Source organism: Anguilla anguilla, chromosome 16 (genome assembly GCF_013347855.1).
Source record: "Anguilla anguilla isolate fAngAng1 chromosome 16, fAngAng1.pri, whole genome shotgun sequence".
In the NCBI taxonomy this organism is placed as follows: Eukaryota; Metazoa; Chordata; class Actinopteri; order Anguilliformes; family Anguillidae; genus Anguilla; species Anguilla anguilla.
This window is the reverse complement of record NC_049216.1, coordinates 30,297,618-30,311,221: the sequence shown is the minus strand read 5'-3', so window position 1 is coordinate 30,311,221 and position 13,604 is coordinate 30,297,618. Positions and strand designations below refer to the sequence as shown.

The window sequence follows — 13,604 nt, the reverse complement described above, 5'->3', positions numbered from 1 at the left end:
CATTTCAGTTCTATGCATATATTCTATATTTATACTATAAAATTAATTTTTTGTAGATTTTACATTTTAAGAATAATTTTTTAAACTAATAGAAATTGAAATGGTGTTTTTCATAGATGACATCGTCATGTCTGCAGTTGTCCTCAAATTGTCAAACTTTGATCCTCTACCATTCCAGCCAAGAGTGCTTCAGTCTTCAGAGATCAAAGTAGTAATTCTGGGTTTTAGGATTTTTTCATGTCAGAAGATCCATCAAAAACCACAAAGCCACATGGAATGTGACCACAGCATTTTTCTGTGTTCCTAAAAAAGAGTGTGTGTGTGTGTGTGTGTGCGTGTGTGTGGTTTGTGCGTGTTTGTTGCTGTTTATCTGTATGCTTTTCTTAGCGTTCAAATGTGTGATGTAGAATTCTGTCAGTGATTAAAGGTGCTTTCTCAGCAACACTGATGCACTTGCTGCTGCAACTTACTGTTGCTATCGCATTTCCTTCAAAACAGCACTTTCAGATCTCATTTTAGAAAACAGCCCCAAGTTGTCATCTTCATAGCAACAGTCTAAAAACAAAGAATCTTCTGTGGCTAATTTCGCCTCAGAGGAAACAGTCCCGCGTACTGCATCTCTGCTGGCGGCTACTGAATGGGTTTCTGCGAGGACAGACAACTGCGTTATGTAATCATCATAATATTGTCAATCTTTCCACACAACAGTGGTGGTCCAAGGCCTTCATTGCTGACTTTTGTTCTCCTGAAGAGCTCAGAGGTGGACATCTGTTTCCTTTCACTGCCTTGTCTCCATCAGGCCTGTGATGAGCTAATAATGACCAGTGATGAATGTTCTCTATGGAGGGGAAAGCTGTTAAGAAACATGGGCCTGTCATTTCAAGCCAATGACGAGGGCATGGTTATCTCATACTGCACAGCGAAGCCTACCATATACAGTATATACCAAACAGTGTCTACCAACTTAACATCAATCAGCGGTCAGTTTAACTGGGCCTTAAACTAAATAAAATTCAGTCAGGACAGCTCACGTATTAAAATATTTGCATGAATATGTAAATTCATTTTTTTGGTTTGGTGCTGAATGGGTTCTGCTTCAGGTATTAGTGCACGCACCAGTGTACACTATCCTATCTAAAAGGGAGTACTATACATCTCCACTACTAAAGAGGAGGAATACCAGAAACACCCCCCAGTATCTAGAAGCAGATCCAAACCCAAACAACAGGTGATGCTGGGGTGGTGAAGGGTGAGCACAATTCTGACCAGCAGCAGTGAAGCATGCAAAGCAGCGCAGGCAAGCAGCAGCACTGAGAGGTCTGAGTGTTGGTTTAAAAGGCACTCCATTGGTGATGCGTGCCTGTGATTGGATGGGTAAGAGAAAAGTGTTGCATGTATTGGTTGATTATGGAAATGGACGAGTATGCAGCTGCTGGGGCCGACCGATTGGTCCGCTGCAATTTTGAGTTTCCTGACAGAACTTGCTTTGCGTATTCCATGCGTGCTGCTCACGTGTCTTAAATGAAGTAATACATTGGCTAAATGCAGCAGCCTCCCTTCTCAGTTCTGTGGGCTGAGGTCTTTCTATAATAGAGCTCCCTGTCCCATGAGTATCCTGTGAGTTTGGTGAAAAACCGTGATGTCAGATTGACAACACTTCAGTGAAAAACACACCCATTGGCTAGTCTCCTGCTCTGGAGGCTTTGGTGACCAGCAGGCACACATACTGGCTGTTTTTGCTATAGAGGCTCAATACAGAATGGCCTATCTTTTATGTTTAAAAAATGCCAACATTGTGAAAACAAAATGCACACATACGTGTATATTTCAGTATATTTCACTATTTAGGCTAATAGTTAACAGCAGACTAACACATTTTCTTGTGGCACACTAAAAACACTGAACTAATTTAAATGCTCTTCATTTTAAAATGGGAAATGAATTATACTCTCTATCCTCACACAGCACACTCCTAAGCCTTACAAGTCCGCACTCTAAAAATAAATAAAAGGCAATATTATTCAACCATTCTACATGTAAACACATTCAGCATCTAAACACATTCAAACAATCTAAATGGATGTAAATGTAGTCCAAAATGATATGTTTATTTGTGTGTTTCAATTACTCCTCCGAGAGAAATACACAAAGATTCCTGTCACTGAAAATAGTGTAATTGTGCGTAAATGCCTTTTCATAAACCCTTCACATTGCATTAATCCTGGCCAACACCGGCAGTTCTGCAATGCCGTGCGTGTGGCCACAAAGCAGTATCAGCCATACTAAAATGACCCATGTGAGCCGTGCTGTGATCTGGCATTACGTTTCCCCCTCACTTTATTTTCCACGCGTCCTCTAACAGCATGGGCGTGGGCCACGTCCGAGGCCGGTCACAATCCATTATTTCATATAATTGCGAATATCTTGATATTTTGCATTGAGGTCAATATTAATATGAATTCATGTTTTTGCGCTGCAATGCTCTTTCGCACTCACTGCGCGACCTGCGTGCGCATCTGAGATTCACACCATCCAATGCAGACTGTGGGGCTCAGTATTCTAGCAGCCCAAACAAACAAACGAAGCATTTGAACCCGCTCCACTGTCCTTGGACTGAAGAACTTGAGCAGCCTCATTGCCTGCATTCTGTGATTGTTTGAGAGATTATGCGCTGTCTGCCAGCCCCTTTTCTTCTTTTTTATAGGAAGCAGGGCACTGTGGACGCTTGCAGCACTGTGCAGATAATGAGGAACCACTGGAAGTTATTAAATGAGGGCGATGTTATTTTTGTACAGATGGTGCTCGTGTTGGCAAGCATTATCTCAGCTGTTAATACGCAAGTGAAGCAATGGAGGGCTCTGTCTTGTGCCAGATCTTCCAGGGCAGCGCCTAGCTACACCGTCTAAACGAGAGAAACCTTCTAAGAAAAGTATTGGTTGTCCTGACTCTGCAGTCTAGATCTCTTGATGTTTTCATGCACAAAAAAAAACATGCCCATGATTTCAGTAGCAATAAAGCTTTGTGCACATAACATAAAAAAATGCTAAAATAGCACTGGTTCAGACTCCAACTAAAATGGATGTCCACAGAACATGACACAAATTGTTTTGTCCTACAGGTGTAGGCTCTGCAATAAGCCCATCAGAGCTCCTCATCATGCACATACAGTATGAGATACCGATGTTCACTGAGAGATGTCTGCACAGTAGTTTAAGGCCAGTGAATGCAACCTGATTTGCCTGCAGCAGACAGACGCAGTGCTGGCAAAAGTCATCCTCTCCTCTCCTTCAACAGTAGGCTACAGTGCATGTAGCTAATAGGACTTATCTGTGCGTTGCAGGTTTGCAGTCAGGGATTTCACTTGTCTGCTTTGATCTGTCGTACGGGCATCTCACACAGATTTCACCCACAGTAACGGACAGAGAGCACGCCAGGACACAGCATGCCCTCAATTCAGGGTATTTACAACTGCTTCTCCAATCACTCTCCTGTCAGTCAAGGCATTCGAGAGATTACCAGAACACGCATGTAATTCTACTCTGTAATTCACAGAATGGCACTGTGTTCCCTTCTTCTCTCTTTGAGGTTTTCAGCCTAGCAGCAACTAAATGACAAAGCGAACTCATCATTTAAACCAGTAGTACAATTCAGTTCCACTTGACACCAGCGCACAATGTTAAAAGGCAAGAGAATAATAGAACCAGAGACCAAAACATGAAGCTGTGATTAGTAATATTGTAAATTGACTTGTACAGTAATATTTTTTTATCGCGGCATTACTGATACTTCTCATAGCGGAACAATGAGACTGTAGATCCTGCAGCAAATGAAAACTACAGGAGGGCTGTAGACGTGAGAAAATCTGACTCAATTTTTCCTGCAACCGTTGAAAAACACAGCTGTTAAGAAAAGATTAGCATGAAATCCATGATTTGTTTGTAACACCACAGTCCATTAATTCACAGGAAGGATTCCCATTCTTCTGCACAAAATAAATCAAATAAGATCCACAAAACGTAAGTAGGGATCCAGGGATAATTAGAAATACATGTCTCTATTACATCAGATGTACGAGGTCACACTTGGCTTGGGGTGGCCGCTCTGGTTCGTGCCCATGTGTTTAAACAGAGCTGATCCTTTGCACGAAGTGGGGGGGGTGGGGGGGGGGGGGGGGGGGGCGGGGTTGGGCTGGAAAATCTAACGGCATGATGACACGAGCGGTGCCAGGCAGCGGAGTTGGATCGAGAGCTGAGTTCAGACTGGCGCTGACCACATCAGCAAGCCACTGACAGAAAGACAAGGGGACCTCACATAGACAGACAGAGAGACAAGGGGACCTCACATAGACAGACAGAGAGACAAGGGGACCTCACATAGACAGACAGAGAGACAAGAGGACTTCACAGAGACAGACAGAGAGACAAGAGGTCTTCACAGAGACAGACAGGCCTAAGGACCTGGTAAGTCCCCCCCTTACTGGACATCAACTATTCACTGTTTTCTATCCTTCAAGACTAAAATACCTTCAGACTGAAATTTTATAATATACACATGCAAAAAGTACATTTACATTGAATATTCTTGCATTGATTAAAGGAATTGAAGTTAGCTTTATCGCAACGACTGTAGTGTCTCCTTGGGTGGAACCATCTCTCATATCAAAGGTTTGTTTGATCTATGAATTAAATTAATTGTGATAAGTGGTATTAATATTTTAAAAAATCAATATATCTTCTGAATGGCCACCTGAACCCATTTGATATCTTCCTGTCTATTCTAATCTGTAATCAGCATTTTCCTAATGGGAACAGTGGCACAAATTTAAAAGAATGCATTAAGCTTTTGGAATAAACATTTGATTACTTGACAGGCACAAGACCGATCAACTGAATCTTGCCATCAATTTCTTACTTTGTTTGCATCTGGGTAGAACTATTGTTTGAATAGCTTTCACACACAATACTTTTTGGTACAGCTAATTAATTTTTTTCTTTCAATTCTGTATGAAATACCAAAGGGCACTTATACAAGTTATAGCACCAGTCAAAGAAAAGCAGATACATTTTTCTAAAAAAAAAAAACATTCTGTTGGGAATCCAATATCTAACTGACGTTTATTCCATTCATCTGACTGTCAGTCTCTGTCCTTGGCGCTTGACTAGCCTCCGGTGGAGCAGAAGACCAGGCCAGTCTGCCTTTAAGGGCCTGGTCTCATCGCTCTCTGTCGCAGCCCATGTATGGTGCACATTTGAGTCCTGCAGTCTCATGCACACGGGCTCCTGGCTTCTCCCATCCATTAAGCCATTATTGTGAGTGCACAATCCCCGCTCATTAGTTATTTTACTTAAGAGCCTCCTGCTGTGGCCTGATAAATGACCCAATGGTCAGTCGCAGAGATAGATTTCCCGCTCTCTCTCTCTCTCTGCCACACCCTCCCTCCCTCCCTCCCCCCTCCCCCCCGTCTCTCTCTCTCTCTCACTCTCTCTCTCTCTGCCCCACCCTCACTTCCTCCCTCCCTCTCTCTCTCTGCCCCACTCTCCCTCTGTCTCTCTCTCTCTCTCTCTCTCTCTCTCTCTGCCGCACCCTCCCTCTCTCTTTTTACTGCGCTCCCTTGATGTCAAACAGGATGTCTCTATGGATACAGGCGTAAACAGAAGATAATAAGCCTCTGGCCTTTAAAGCGGGCTTTTCTGTTGCCGGGGACACAGGCGAAGCAGGCGGACCCAGCGCTCACGGCTCTGCAGAGGTAAGAGGCGGACTGCGCTCCAGTGCTGCGCCCTGGCCCTGCGCTGTCTGCTCTGGGCTGGGCTGTGCGGTGTCCTTGCTGCTGCGTAGCAGACGCACGCATTGCTAGCCAGCAGCCGGCTGCGAGACTCCCCTGCATGCATGCATGTATGCATGCAGCACGTCACCATAGCCTGCCTGTTTACCTCCGTCCGATGAGGCTTTGTTTGTTTTGACTGCGTGTATTTGCCTTCTTGAAGCTAAATTGGAGACAAGAAATGAGAGGTTGTTTGTCTATTTGACGTGCCATCCTATTGTATTGTCTCATTGTTCTGCTGATACGGGGCAAAATCGCTGTTTGAGGGTAGTAATCCTTTCTCTGTTATTTAGGTCATGTTTCTTGACGGTGGCACACATGTGATTGCATGACTTTGCCTAGCTGTAGCGGTGTGTGCTTAGCATGCACTAGCTGTTTTGGCTAAAACCACCAGCCAAGTGATTCAATTTTGAGGTGATTTGAATGTGAAAGGTTCTGGAGGTTTGTTTTATTCCTAGTTCTTTTCCCGTAAAGAGAATGGAATTGATATCCTGTATGCTTGTGCAGGTGTAGCATAGGAAACAATTTGTTTGTCAAGGTTTCATTTTTCATCTTTCATCTTTCATCTTTTTCATCGTTATTTGCTTGTATGGCCATACTAATTAGAATAGCTTATTCTGGCAAGGTGTTACAACTTAATTGACCTTTTGTAATCCTTGGACCTTTTCCATAACAGGGAATATACCAACACAAAAATGTCACATCATTTGAGGTACCTTTGAGGTACCAGTTGTAGCAAGAATTGTAGATTTGCCATTTACCACTGTGTCTAAAATAATTGTATTCAATTCAGCATCTTCTCTAGGAACAGCAAAATTACATTTGCATATTTCTGTCAATATCACATTGAGAGCGACAGATTCATCAGATAAACAACACTGAACTGGAAGCAACACACACAATCTAATGTCCTAAGATGTTTAATGTTTAAAACTAAATGGTATATAGTCCTGAGCATTTCAAATTATTTTGTATAAAACAGCTAAGAAACTCATTTTTCAAATGCATCTGAATGTCATCAATATTTCAAACACTAAATTATGGCAGAGGCGAGTGGTGCAGGCTGGGAGGGATCCAATTCGCCAGCCACACACAAATCCGCCCCCGTGGGTGGGGCAACCATCCCCAGCCTCTGTCTGCTCTGTGAATCACCCATTCTCTGAATAAAAATTTTTTTTTTTTTTTTTTTTTTTTTTTTTTTAAATTGTATTTCTTAAGCTGGAGTGTCCACTCTCCTTCAAAAAATTTAAGTCTGAAATAAACATGCATATAAAATATTAAATTACAATAAGGATTTTTTTGCATGAAGCAAAATATAAATTGTTCAATTTAAACTCTTTTTCAAATGAGCAAGTCAATACAAGATGTTAAAAATATTCCCGGAGAAGCAATAAAGATCTAATGTTAATACACGTTAATTTCAATTAGTGAAATAAACCAAACCAAGCAAACCAGGTTACAAATTTGAGTAAATCTGAAATACAAGTACATTTATCCATATAAAACCAGAAATCAAAATTTATATAGCACATTTCACAAACAACGGTCACAATACACAACAGACAACTCTGGTCTAAACCCCCACAGGAGCAAGCCGAAAGCAACAGTGGCAAGGGAAAAACTACCAATAGCAAATGGGAAGAAACCAGGCTCAAGGGGGTAACCTATCCTCCTCTGGTCAACTCAGGGTGTAGGTTTGCAACCAACATGGACAGTGAGTCAATGTTCACATTGATAAAAATGAGTGACAATCCTAAGGTAATGGCTCAGATGATGGGCAGGGCCGGGTGGTGGTGGTGCATCAAAGAACACACACCCAATAATTTGACCTTTTCTGGATGAGCAAGATAAGCTATAATAAAACCTTTATCCAAACTAACAGTGCCTTCAGCATACATCAATTCAACTTAAAATAAGGTAGCAGCAAAGACTGCAACATAGGAGTTTCCACAGAAACAAACTGAGATTTAACCTAAAGGCGAAACGTAAAAAAATAAAATTCCACTAACACACACACACAAAAAAAAAAAAAAAAAAAACTGGGAAGTTCAGGCCTCCCCACAATGCTTAGGCGGACCTGAATTATTCCCGACCTGCCTACAAAGAGCTAAAACACAACAAACTAAAACAAAACTGAAAACGGTCTACAAAGGAAAAGCCCATAAGTCTCACAGCCAGCAACAAAATGAGAAACAAACTGGCTACTTAAAAGAGGTAGGAGTGAATATTTATAGGCTCCAGAAGACCAAGTAATGGCAATTCTCAATTAGCACAGGTGTAGGTGTTTTCCCAATTAGTGCAGGTGTGGATGGTTCCTCATCAGCAAATGAGAAAAAAATGGGACAGGGAACAAATACCTACAAACTCATGGACACTTCAGGTGGAGAAGAGAAAAAATGAAAAGAAACAATTATATAAAGCACAGAATATATACATACATACATATGGACAGGATGTTGCTGCTTATACCCTGATTTTTCATGGATAAATACAATTTGTATTTGTGCGGTGCTTGGCAACTCACAGCCGAAGGAAACAATTAGAGCCATCAAGAATGTATTCAATACAGGAAAGTACTTGAGCCACACAAGCCAATCAACCTCAGTGCTGGCTAAAGCAAGCAGTGCAATCAGACACAGCCATTGCATTATTTACAGATCTGACCAGCTCAATCAGGGAATTATCACTGAGTATGTCTGGTTATACTCTTGGCATTTCTAGCATTTCTTTCTTGACTGTTCTTACTCACTCGTTGCAAATTTTGTAAACTGGAGTGCATATGAGTTATTTCCAAGCACAAATCTCATTAACATTATCATTTCAGCCATGAGTCCCAAAGACACCTGTGTAATTGTGTTGACATTTTTTTAGGAGGCTCAATCTTGGAATGGATACTCTGAATGTAATTTTTTTCTTTTGGGGGGGGGGGGGCTTTCACTTCCCCATAATATTTCCTTCTTTCTTATAAACCGATATCCAGTGCTGCAGATTCAGATGTCGCAGTGAATGGCAGCTAAAACATAAAGTGCAGTTGGTTTATGAAAGGCTTACAACAGAGAGGCCATAAATAATCACACAAGTAGAATCAAATGCTCATCCAAGGCCACCGACTGCCTGTGTGTTCACTTCTCACAAACTGAACAGAAACCCAACAGCTTTGAGCATTTAAGAGAGATATTTGTTTATACGCTACTTAGGAAAATGTTACCCATCCGACTAGATACAAATAGACCATTAAAATTGTTCCAACTGGAACTACAGTTGCTTCTAATTTGTACTGATGCCAACAGAAAAATTCTATTAGTACGCTTCTCTTTGCCATTTAAACTTAATGAGATTAGGAGTAAGCAAAGTGCTGTTCTCGCAGAAGCCTGGTTTCCATGGCAATGGGGGAGAGTGGTGGGGGTGTCTGGGAGGGTTCCACCATTATGTGGTTCAGTTTAGGTGTGGGATGCAGAGTGGATAAGGTCACGTCTCCAGACCCAAGGTGCATCACTCCACAATTAGAGAACACTAAACACTACAATTTTCACATCAGACCAGCCCTGCCCTTTTGTGAAAGTCAAACTGATATCCCTGGTAAATAAGCATTATTATGACAAGTCAAATTAGCGCACAGAGTTGTGGCTGCTTTTTCATCACAGTCAGATGATTTTAGACATTGACAGACAGGCATTCCAGCCACATTATTTGCTGCTCTTGATGGGGGCAGCTATTTTGTAATGACTGGATAAAAGACTGTAAACTAACAATGCCCTAATTATTAGGCTGTAAAATGCTATTCAGGAATGCTCTTAGTCATCCACCATCACCTCTCTAAAGATGATGTTGTTCAACATAATTGAAAAAAAGAAATTATAGAAACTGCAGAAAACATCAAATTTCCACAAATTATAGGCTATTCCGTACATGTTCATGCTTACAAATATTATGCTGGTAGCACTGCTATGCTCTTCCATAGAATCAAGAATAATCTCATCAGCAAAGGCATATACTGCATTTCAACACAACATATCTGTGAACGTTTGTGTTTTTGAGTATGGTACACTTTGTTTGGTTTACATTGTGATATAATTATGAAATAGTTTCAATGACCTAAGAAAAAAATGAATATTAGAATATTAGCAATGGTGTACACTGCTGTGTATCACTGTGAAATGTAAATTATATTAATAAATACCAACCCCCTCCGCCCCCTTGTGCACTTTTTCTCAAAGCAGGAAAAAAAAAATCTCGATTTTTTTTACCGGGATTTGTCAGGATGGCAGAAAGCTCGGACACCGCGGTGCTCCTGGAGTCCTTTAAGAAGTTCGCCATTCACGGAGACACCAAGGCGACCGGGAAGGAGATGAACGGGAAGAACTGGGCCAAGCTGTGCAAAGACTGCAAGGTCATCGACGGAAAGAACGTGACCGGCACGGACGTGGACATCGTCTTCACCAAAGTCAAGTAAAGTGGAATGAAGCACTATCTCTAATGGCTCGGCCAGGATGTAGCGGTGGAACCGCTGTTCCCAGAATCCTCCACTGCTCTGCTTTAAGCTCTGGATGCAGTGACATACAGTGTCTGTAACGTGTACTGCCTATGCCTAAAGGCTTTTGTTTTTCGAAAATAATTTCTGAAGTTTTTTGTAGTTATTTTTTTGTTTGTTTGTTTGAACTGACAGGGCAAAGTCGGCGCGGGTCATCAGTTACGAGGAGTTCCAGAAGGCCCTGGAGGAGCTGGCGCCGAAGAGGTTCAAAGGTCAAAGTAAAGAGGAGGCGCTGCAGTCCATCCACAAGCTGATCGAGGGCAAAGAGCCCACCAACGTTGGCATAACGGTGAGATGAATGCAATTATAATGACCAGCAGACCTGGATCAAATACGTATTTCTTTTGGATTCAGATATTTTTCTTGTCTGGTGTATTGGAATCAATGAAATACCACAAAAAGTGCAAACCCCGCGTTCTGGTCATATTGGCAGGCTCAATTACACCAGACAAGATCAATAGAGCACAGAAAAAGTATTTGAATCCAAAACAAATACATATTTGACCCAGGTCTGATGAACAGTATGCATCTCTATATGTACTACAGCTTTTTCTAATGTACGCATCTCAGTAAGGAAGGTCACATTACAATGCCATAACACAAGAGATGTGTATACATATAAACACATTATGTAAAATCTACAATGCTGTTCATTGCCGTACTGTTAAGTGGGTATGCACGCTCAATTTCCTTCTATATGAGTGTCCCAGTCTGAAATTGTGACCCTACTCCCAGACTAGTGCTTTTACAGTATTGAGCCTGTATTCATCCACGATCAGGAATTTCAACTATTTAATACTCAGTTCCATTACAAAGGGCATCTCTCAAGGTCAGCTTAATTCACATGCAGTTCACATCTCACAATGAGCTATATTGTGCTGAAAGTCTGTATGTTATGTTAAAGGGATATTTTACTTTCTGAGTTTTCAAAATGTTCATATTTTATACTTCTGAGTGGCCACAGTTGCAATAGAGGATGCATGCAATAATGCATATTTTAGATATTTGGGAAAGTCTAAAATATGCAGTACTTTATTGTAAACAAAACTGTCTGAGCCAATAAAAAACACATACACACTAAAAATAAAATAATATATATATATTTTAAAACCCAGAAAGTATCCCTTTAAATATCCCATTACTGTGAACTTATCACTGTGTGAGGTAAAACCTCACCTCATCCATTTCTTATGCAGTTTCTTCCACAGGGTCAGTCTTATTTCTGTAAAATAGATCCCTCCCTTTTGCTCTCAGTTGCAACTTGTTTCCTGCTCATGTTTCAGTTCTAACACAGTTACACCACAGTGATACTCATCCACAGGGAGACGGCCGCTAACACTGAGAAACAAAGGCCAGTGCAACGTGTCTGAAATAATGGGTACGATAATGGAAGCCTGGCGATGAAGAAGGGCAGTGGTGAACGAAACGTCATTAGAGGCCATTTCCCATGCAGGCGCTAAGTGTATTACAGGGGTGAGCCCGAAATCAGAGGCACTTTAAAGCGAAGAAAGAGCGGACCAGTGATGCCAGGCACCCATCGCTGCTGCAATTACAGCTCCCATTACAACTCAGCTTTTTTTTAGTTTATTTACTTTTCTCTCCTCACCATGGCTATCACATCTACCATCCCAAGGTGGCCCTGGTCTTTGTCTTTTGTGGGATAGTTTTTCATCAGTGTGTGGACCGGTCCTATGAGGACAAAAAATATAAAGCCAGACCAAATATGTGTCCTGCATTGTTAGGCAGAATCGGGATATCAGATCTGTACAGTTATCATTTGCAAACGCCTATGTAATTCATTGTCAACATGCCGATACCTTCAACATTCAATATAACAACACAATTAATTAATTAATATCTTTCAGAAAGTAGCCAAGACTGGAGCTGTGGACAGACTGACGGACACGTCCAAGTACACGGGGTCCCACAAAGAGCGCTTCGACGACAGCGGGAAGGGGAAAGGAAAGGGCGGGCGGGAGGAGCTAGTGGAGAACACCGGCTACGTGTCCGCGTACAAGGAAGCAGGCACGTACGACGAGAAGGCCAAAACGAAGTAAGGCTCGCCCCGGCCCCGGGCCGCAACGAGCTCCCTCTCCGGCACGCATCGCTTCTAAGTACAGCCCGACTCTACCTGCCAGCGCCTGGGACTCCGGGGGAAAAGCTAACCCTTCGACCCATGTCAGGTTTGTCTGGCTGATAGGTCTCTTTGTATTAATTAATCACGACGATCTCTTAACTAGCTAGGAATGCCTAAAAAGAACAAGCAGCATCAGATAGGACACTAGAGTCATTTGCCTAATAACGGTCACCATTGAACGTATGCTTTCTTGCTATAAATGTTAAATATAATTATTAATGCAGACAGTATACCTCATTCATTCGCATTTTTTCTCTGATTGCGCCAGCCCTGAATTGCAACTGGAAGTTAATCCGCACATTTGAGTTCTGTTGATACAGTAGCACAGCGCGCTGTCAATGATTGTAGCAGAACTCTTAGCTTTCATTATAAAAATGGAAATATTATGATCATTCCCTGAATATTATAATCAGCCATGTAACCGATGAACCCAGGGACCTCTCATTGATTTAGCGCCCATTAAAGATGATGTCATTCAATTTTGCATTCAGAAGTTTACAAACTTAGAGAATATATCAGAGATGAGTATATTTTTGTTTTGCTCTATTGGAATGCTCTCGGTCTCGTGTACATTTCAGAATGGCTGCTTCTTTCAGTTTCGTGTTCTCTCTCAATTTGCATTGTAGTGGCGATTGAAGCAAAAAAAATAAAATAAACTGGACTAAAATGTATTTACACTGAAGTTGTCAAAGTAATAAAGCAGTATTAAACCTAATAATGTCATTTGAACAAATTACTTAATTGACTCACGTTGTTTATTTGTAAAAAATAAAACATTGTTTGAAGGAATTGTGAAGCAATAACGACGGAAAGACTGTAGCCATGTCTGATTACTAACTGTATATAAATAATAATTATGTGCAATTTTTGTAATTTCTTTTTGTTCAGGTTTGTTAACCTGCTGCCTTAGCTGGGAATTTGGCTGTAGGTCTGTCACAGATCATGGCAATCACCCACAGCACCTTCCCTTTCCTCTGATTCTTGGCGGTTTGATACTGATGAGAATAAAACAAAGAGCTGGCAGTCCTCCACCCGGACACAAGCGCACACACTGTGGAAACATTAAGGTGAAGATTTCTGCGCAGAGCACGCGTGATTCCTTAGACCTCCTTGGA

General features: G+C 41.6%; 1 protein-coding gene across 3 annotated transcripts; it reads left to right on the top strand.

Annotated features, from left to right (window-relative positions):
* The first annotated feature begins 4,381 nt into the window (after positions 1-4,381).
* Positions 4,382-13,225, top strand: LOC118214714 (tubulin polymerization-promoting protein family member 3-like). Of its 3 annotated transcripts, none has more exons than XM_035394880.1 (5): positions 4,382-4,460; positions 5,626-5,746; positions 10,082-10,270; positions 10,488-10,641; positions 12,218-13,225. In XM_035394880.1, the coding sequence occupies exons 3-5, from the start codon at positions 10,083-10,085 to the stop codon at positions 12,407-12,409; spliced, it is 534 nt and encodes a 177-aa protein (XP_035250771.1). In that variant the 5' UTR covers positions 4,382-4,460; positions 5,626-5,746; position 10,082; the 3' UTR covers positions 12,410-13,225. The 3 variants fall into 3 exon arrangements, with proteins under 3 accessions (XP_035250771.1, XP_035250770.1, XP_035250768.1); XM_035394879.1 differs by having other exon boundaries at positions 10,042-10,270; XM_035394877.1 differs by having other exon boundaries at positions 4,383-4,460; positions 10,039-10,270.
* The last annotated feature ends 379 nt before the right edge of the window (positions 13,226-13,604 follow it).

Coding starts and splice junctions, on each gene's coding strand:
- LOC118214714 (XM_035394880.1), top strand. CDS start 10,083: ATGGCAGAAAGCTCGGACACCGCGGTGCTCCTGGAGTCCTTTAAGAAG. Junction 10,271..10,487: donor ATCGTCTTCACCAAAGTCAA/GTAAAGTGGAAT, acceptor TTGAACTGACAG/GGCAAAGTCGGCGCGGGTCA. Junction 10,642..12,217: donor CCACCAACGTTGGCATAACG/GTGAGATGAATG, acceptor AATATCTTTCAG/AAAGTAGCCAAGACTGGAGC.